Source organism: Ruditapes philippinarum, unplaced genomic scaffold (genome assembly GCF_026571515.1).
Source record: "Ruditapes philippinarum isolate M1 unplaced genomic scaffold, ASM2657151v2 ctg19705_1_1_1_1, whole genome shotgun sequence".
Lineage (NCBI taxonomy): Eukaryota > Metazoa > Mollusca > Bivalvia > Venerida > Veneridae > Ruditapes > Ruditapes philippinarum.
In genome coordinates this window covers 6,692-14,394 of record NW_026863349.1, presented here as the reverse complement: position 1 = coordinate 14,394, position 7,703 = coordinate 6,692, and the positions used below count along the sequence as shown (strand labels likewise).

General features: G+C 37.1%; 1 protein-coding gene across 1 annotated transcript; it reads left to right on the top strand.

Moving 5' to 3' along the window:
- Positions 1-6,078: 6,078 nt before the first annotated feature.
- On the top strand, positions 6,079-7,108 carry LOC132721900 (tRNA (cytosine(34)-C(5))-methyltransferase-like). The gene is made up of 2 exons (XM_060706277.1): positions 6,079-6,179; positions 6,858-7,108. Exons 1-2 carry the CDS (start codon positions 6,107-6,109, stop codon positions 7,091-7,093), a joined length of 309 nt encoding a protein of 102 aa, XP_060562260.1. The 5' UTR covers positions 6,079-6,106; the 3' UTR covers positions 7,094-7,108.
- The last annotated feature ends 595 nt before the right edge of the window (positions 7,109-7,703 follow it).

Here is a 7,703-nt window from a genome sequence, read left to right as displayed (position 1 = left end):
TTTGGGGTAGAAGACCCCTATTGATTTTGGGGTCAAAAGGTCAAAGGTCAAGGTCACTATTACCTTAAAAACTGAAAACAGTTTCCGGAGCATAACTTAAGTTCTATTTGACCCACAATGTTCAAACTTCATAGGATGATTGTCCATATTGGGTAGAAGACCCCTATTGATTTTGGGGTCAAAAGGTCAAGGTCACTATTACCTTGATACTGAAAACAGTTTCCGTCCGTTAGCAATTTGTCCGTTAGCAATTTGGTTTCCGGAGCATAACTTAAGTTCCGTTGGCCCACAATGTTCAAACTTCATAGGAGGATTGTCCATATTGGGTAGAAGACCCCTATTGATTTTGGGGTCAAAAGGTCAAAGGTCAAGGTCACTATTAAGCCTTAAAACTAAAAACAGTTTCCGGAGCATAACTTAAGTTCCATTTGACCCACAATGTTCAAACTTCATAGGATGATTGTCCATATTGGGGTACAAGACCCCTATTGATTTTGGGGTCAAAGGTCAAGGTCACTATTTACCTTGATACTGAAAACAGTTTTCTGTCCGTTAGCAATTTGTCCGTTAGCAATTGTGGTTTCCGGAGCATAACTTAAGTTCCATTTGGCCCACAATGTTCAAACTTCATAGGATGATTGTCCATATTAGGTAGAAGATCCCTATTGATTTTGGGGTCAAAAGGTCAAAGGTCAAGGTCACTATAACCTTGATACTGAAAACAGTTTTTCTGTCCGTTAGCAATTTGTCCGTTAGCAATTTGGTTTTCCGGAGCATAACTTAAGTTCCATTTGGCCCACAATGTTCAAACTTCATAGGATGATTGTCGCATATTAGGTAGAAGATCCCTATTGATTTTGGGGTCAAAAAGGTCAAAGGTCAAGGTCACTATTACCTTGATACTGAAAACAGTTTCCGTCCGTTAGCAATTTGGTTTCGGAGCATAACTTAAGTTCCATTTGGCCCACAAAGTTCAAACTTCATAGGATGATTGTCCATGTTGGGTAGAAGACCCCTATTGATTTTGGGGTCAAAAGGTCAAAGGTCAAGGTCACTATTACCTTAAAACTGAAACAGTTTCGGAGCATAACTTAAGTTCTATTTTGACCCACAATGTTCAAACTTCAATAGGATGATTGTCCATATTGGGTAGAAGACCCCTATTGATTTTGGGGTCAAAAGGTCAAGGTCACTATTACCTTGATACTGAAAACAGTTTCCGTCCGTTAGCAATTTGTCCGTTAGCAATTTGGTTTCCGGAGCAATAACTTAAGTTCCGTTTGGCCCACAATGTTCAAACTTCATAGGAGGATTGTCCATATTGGGTAGAAGACCCCTATTGATTTTGGGGTCAAAAGGTCCAAAGGTCAAGGTCACTATTGCCTTAAAACTAAAAAAGTTTCCGGAGCATAACTTAAGTTCCATTTGACCCACAATGTTCAAAACTTCATAGGATGATTGTCCATATTGGGTACAAGACCCCTATTGATTTTGGGGTCAAAAGGTCAAAGGTCAAGGTCACTATTACCTTGATACTGAAAACAGTTTTCTGTCCGTTAGCAATTTGTCCGTTAGCAATTTGGTTTCGCGGAGGCATAACTTAAGTTCCATTTGGCCCACAATGTTCAGGACTTTCATAGGATGATTGTCCATATTGGGTAGAAGACCCTATTGATTTTGGGGTCAAAAGGGCAAAGGTCAAGGTCACTTTTTACCTTGATACTGAAAACAGTTCCGAAGCATAAGTTAAGTTCCATTTGACCAACAATGTTCAAACTTGCGTCTGTCCGTCCGTCCCGTTCTCTGTTAGCAATTTTGTTTCCGGAGCATAACTTAAGTTCCATTTGACCCCACCATGTACAAATGTTCAAACTTCATAGGATGATTGTCCATATTGGGTAGAAGATCCCTATTGATTTTGGGGTCAAAAGGTCAAAGGTCAAGGTCACTATTACCTTGATACTGAAAACAGTTTCTGTCCGTTAGCAATTTGTCCGTTAGCAATTTGGTTTCCGGAGCATAACTTAAGTTCCATTTGGCCCACAATGTTCATAAACTTCATAGGATGATTGTCCATATTAGGTAGAAGATCCCTATTGATTTTGGGGTCAAAAGGTCAAAGGTCAAGGTCACTATTACCTTGATACTGAAAACAGTTTCCGTCCGTTAGCAATTTGGTTTCCGGAGCATAACTTAAGTTCCATTTGGCCCACAAAGTTCAAACTTCATTTTAGGATGATTGTCCATGTTGGGTAGAAGAAGTTCCCCTATTGATTTTGGGGTCAAAAAGGTCAAAGGTCAAGGTCACTATTACCTTAAAAACTGAAAACAGTTTCCGGAGCATAACTTAAGTTCTATTTGACCCACAATGTTCAAACTTCATAGGATGATTTGTCCATATTGGGTAGAAGACCCTATTGATTTTGGGGTCAAAAGGTCAAGGTCACTATTACCTTTGATACTGAAAACAGTTTTTCCGTCCGTTAGCAATTTGTCCGTTAGCAATTTTGTTTCCAGAGCATAACTTGAGTTCGTTTGGCCCACAATGTTCAAACTTCATAGGAGGATTGTCCATATTGGGGTAGAAGACCCCTATTGATTTTTGGGGTCAAAAGGTCAAAGGTCAAGGTCACTATTACCTTAAAAACTAAAAACAGTTTCCGGAGCATAACTTAAGTTCCATTTGACCCACAATGTTCAAACTTCATAGGATGATTGGTCCATAATTGGGTACAAGACCCCTAATTGATTTTGGGGTCAAAAGGTCAAAGGTCAAGGTCACTATTACCTTGATACTGAAAACAGTTTCTGTCCGTTAGCAATTTGTCCGTTAGCAATTTGGTTTCCGGAGCATAACTTAAGTTCCATTTGGCCCACAATGTTCAAACTTCATAGGATGATTGTCCATATTGGGTAGAAGACCCCTATTGATTTTGGGGTCAAAAGGGCAAAGGTCAAGGTCACTTTTACCTTGATACTGAAAACAGTTTCCGAAGCATAAGTTAAGTTCCATTTGACCAACAATGTTCAAACTTGCGTCTGTCCGTCCGTCCGTCCGTCTGTTAGCAATTTTGTTTCCGGAGCATAACTTAAGTTCCATTTGACCCACAATGTTCAAACTTCATAGGATGATTGTCCATATTGGGTAGAAGATCCCTATTGATTTTGGGGTCAAAAGGTCAAAGGTCAATGTCACTATAACCTTGATACTGAAAACAGTTTCTGTCCGTTAGCAATTTGTCCGTTAGCAATTTGGGTTTCCGGAGCATAACTTAAGTTCCATTTGGCCCACAATGTTCAAACTTCATAGGATGATTGTCCATATTAGGTAGAAGATCCCTATTGATTTTGGGGTCAAAAGGTCAAAGGTCAAGGTCACTATTACCTTGATACTGAAAACAGTTTCCGTCCGTTAGCAATTTGGTTTCCGGAGCATAACTTAAGTTCCATTTGGCCCACAAAGTTAAAACTTCATAGGATGATTGTCCATGTTGGGTAGAAGACCCCTATTGATTTTGGGGTCAAAAGGTCAAAGGTCAAGGTCACTATTACCTTAAAACTGAAAACAGTTTCCGGAGCATAACTTAAGTTCTATTTGACCCACAATGTTCAAACTTCAATAGGATGATTGTCCATATTGGGTTAGAAGACCCCTATTGATTTTGGGGTCAAATGGTCAAGGTCACTATTACCTTGATACTGAAAACAGTTTCCGTCCGTTAGCAATTTGTCCGTTAGCAATTTTGTTTTCCGGAGCATAACTTAAGTTCCGTTTGGCCCACAATGTTCAAACTTCATAGGAGGATTGTCCATATTGGGTAGAAGACCCCTATTGATTTTTTGGGGTCAAAAAAGGTCAAAAGGTCAAGGTCACTATTACCTTAAACTAAAAACAGTTTTCCGGAGCATAACTTAAGTTCCATTTGACCCACAATGTTCAAACTTCATAGGATGATTGTCCATATTGGGTACAAAGACCCCTATTGATTTTGGGGTCAAAAGGTCAAAAGGTCAAGGTCACTATTACATTGATACTGAAAACAGTTTCTGTCCGTTAGCAATTTGTCCGTTAGCAATTTTGGTTTCCGGAGCATAACTTAAGTTCCATTTGGCCCACAATGTTCAAACTTCATAGGATGATTGTCCATATTGGGTAGAAGACCCCTATTGATTTTGGGGTCAAAAGGGCAAAAGGTCAAGGTCACTTTTACCTTGATACTGAAAACAGTTTCCGAGCATAACTTAAGTTCCATTTGACCAACAATGTTGTTCAAACTTCATTGGATGAATTGTCCATATTGGGTGGAAGACCCTATTGATTTTGGGGTCAAAATGTCAAAGGGTCACCTTAAAAAATTGAAAAACAGTTTCCGGAGCATAACTGAAGTTCCATTTGGCCCACAATATTCAAAACTCCTTAGGATGATTGTCTCCATGTAAGGTAGAAGACCCCTATTGATTTTAGGGTCACAAGGTCAAAGGTTAAGGTCATTATTAATAACTTAAGTATTAATCAACCTACATCTGTAAAATTTTATAGGATGAACAGCTAATTCCCATGTCTTACAAGTGCTTCATCCTTACTAAAAAAAAAACACTTTCGGGCATATAATGCTCCGCCTAGCGGTGCTCTTGTTTGTTATTGTAGTCCAGACTTGAACATAAATATTCTATCTTAAAAGTTCACCTGAGTACATGTTTTAAAAAGTAGTGGCCAGATGTCTGTCATGTGTGATCATTTGTGTGTCTTAACCCACAGTGACCGAAAACAACATGCCCTCCATAGATTTAATAACAAACTTCAACTGGAATGCAGGGCTTTTTTTCATAGGTTGGGGAAGCAGCCTGCCCTTAATTTTGGGGAAAAATAACACGGTATATTTGCAAAAGGGGAAGAAAAAAACTTGATGTGACTTAAATTTTTGGGGAAAACTGCATGATTTTAAAGAATTTTTCTTTGGGGAAGCAGCCCCAATAACAGCCCCTGCCTATAGAAGGGAAAAAAAAACCTGGAATGATTCTTGGCATGTCTTCTGACAGAGTGCTAGAAAAGTTGTGCATTAAACATTGTAAAATATGCTTTAAGATTCAACTATGGTCATATCAATACCCTTAATAAAATATTGGATAGGCATTCAGTTCAATTAAATGTGTGTTACTGGTCAGTAACAAACCTTTTATATTTCCCCACTATTTACATTTTGAACAATCTTTTTTTTATTTTTGCAAGTTCAGATAGTTATACTTTCTTGTATGATAGAACTTAATGCATAATCAATTTAAGATGTACTGGTATTTGTGAAAAATCACTAATTTCTTTTTCTCTTGTGAAATTATTTAGAATTGCAAATAAACATACTATCAAAATTCTCCTGGTATTTTTTCTTGAATGTTTTCTGCAGGGCTCCAGATAAGATGCGTATACGCGTAAATTACGCATGGAAATAACCCATTTACGCATTCAAAACAAAATTTAAGCGTATGAAAACGCACACAAAATTCAGGTTACGCATTGAGCAACATTTCTTTCGCGTAAACGTAACCGAAAATAAACTCGGTGATTATTTTATTTTCAATTTCGTCTGAATGTTTTGCGACGTCTAACGGTTACTTCCTGTACTTCGGTTGTTAGCGTATGTATAGTAAGGTGGTGGAATTAACCGGTACAATGTCGCTGTCTAAAGTTAAAACGATCGACTCGTATTTTCAGCCGAAAAAAATCGACCCAAAAGTAATTGTGACGTTTATAATTAATGAAATAATTAGCGCTGCCACGTACGAGCAACAGAAACATGCCTCAGGTTCAGATAAAACGTATGCCGTTTGGAAATGCAAGATTATAAACCAAGAGAGTCCAAAAAGCAAAAGAAATGACTTTGACATATCTTGTATTACACGTATAATAATACAATAAACATGGAAGCATAATAAATCTTTTACTCTTTTACATACATTTTAAGGAGTAAAAATACTCCTGTCAAATTTCAGATTTCAAGTTTTACTCATTCACAAAAACATCAATGAGTAAATTCTAAATACTCATTGCCCTAAAAAATTATCTGGAGCCCTGTTTCTGTATTGTTTTTTTTTGTTCTAGATTCTGGAGATGTGTGCAGCCCCAGGTTACCAGACCACACAGATCTTGGAACAAGTCTTAAACAGCCCTAAAAAGATACCTGGTAAATTATTTGTGTTGTATTTTGAGTAGTTGTGAGCAAAAGCTGTTAATTTTTGTGTATATATTATATTATAGGGATTTGCATTTACTTGTAAGGGCCACAACTTAAGAATGTCTCCATCATGTAAATGCATGATGCCATTTTGAGTAGTAGAATAATCAAGTACAATTTACCGTAAAAAAATCAAAAGTCCTTCTATATATTTGAGGCATTATGCACTTTTTTTTGGCTGCAAAGATAATTTCTGATATAGTTGTGTGACAGGTGTTAATTACACAGCCGTGTGTTCTAACGGCCTTTGTAAGCATTCAAATGTGTGATAAAATACTCTTGTTACCATTCAAATTGCCGTAGTGGTATTTGAAATTAAACAGTACGAATAAGTTTCATTTGAGAATTCCATGACCCAGTGTAGTGTGATAATCATATGGAATATATTTACTAAAAGCTGGTTAAGTTATCGCCCTTTCCTTTTGTTACGCCTTTTATGACTCGCTTGAAAACACCAACAACTCCAAATTTTGTCATTAAATTGGTATTGAGGTCCTGATGTGTCAAAAAATTTTATTGCAAATCACTGCAACTTTCACTTACCAAAGTTCTACTGTATGTGATTTGTTCATTTTAATTTCATTTTAATCCACTGTTGTTATCATTATTTATGTATTGTTCTTTCAGATGGCTTTGTTGTGGCCAATGATATAGATTTTAGGATTAACTACAGATGGTCACAAGGAACCAATGTTTTTTTCACACATGAAGATGCAAAGAAATTTCCTGACTTGTATACAACAGAAGAGGTATGCTTCCTTCAAAAAATCTTAGTACATGTGTTATTATTTCTGAATTTCAAAATTTCTGGAACGCTCAAAACTCTTTTCTACATAACAGTGTACAAACACAGTAATGCTTAATACAGGATTTTAGGATTGTTTTTAAACTTTCATCTCGGATACTTTTCATCCCAAATGGTATCTTGTAGAAAAAAAAGACATGTGTTATAATCAATGTTCAAGTCCAGAAAAACAAACTACAACTGTAGAATGTTTTTGCATAATGACTGCCAGGCATAGAATAGACTTGAGAGAACAGAAACCAGATGTCTTAGTTAGGACTTCTCTGTCCTTAATCTAGACAGAGAGGAGGTTAACTTTTATATATGCTGTAATTTATTGTGTCGCCTTCAAAAAGGCGTCATATAGGGGTTACTTTTGACGGCGGTGTCGGCGTCTCCGTCCCCTTTAGCTTGTCCGGAGCATGAGTCAGTCATTATAAGTCAGATTGACTTCAAACTTGGTATGCATGCTTTTTATAATGACTCGAAGTGCAGTGCATAAGAACTGGTACTCTTCATTTTATATTTTTTTGAGTTACTGCCCTTTGTTAATTTTCATACTTTATTATTGTCCAGGCCATTTCTCCAAAGTATAAAAGCTATGGACATGAAACTTCATAGGATGATAGATCTCATTAAGAAGAAGTGCAGTACCCAAGAACTGGTACTCTGCATTTCTTATTTTTTGA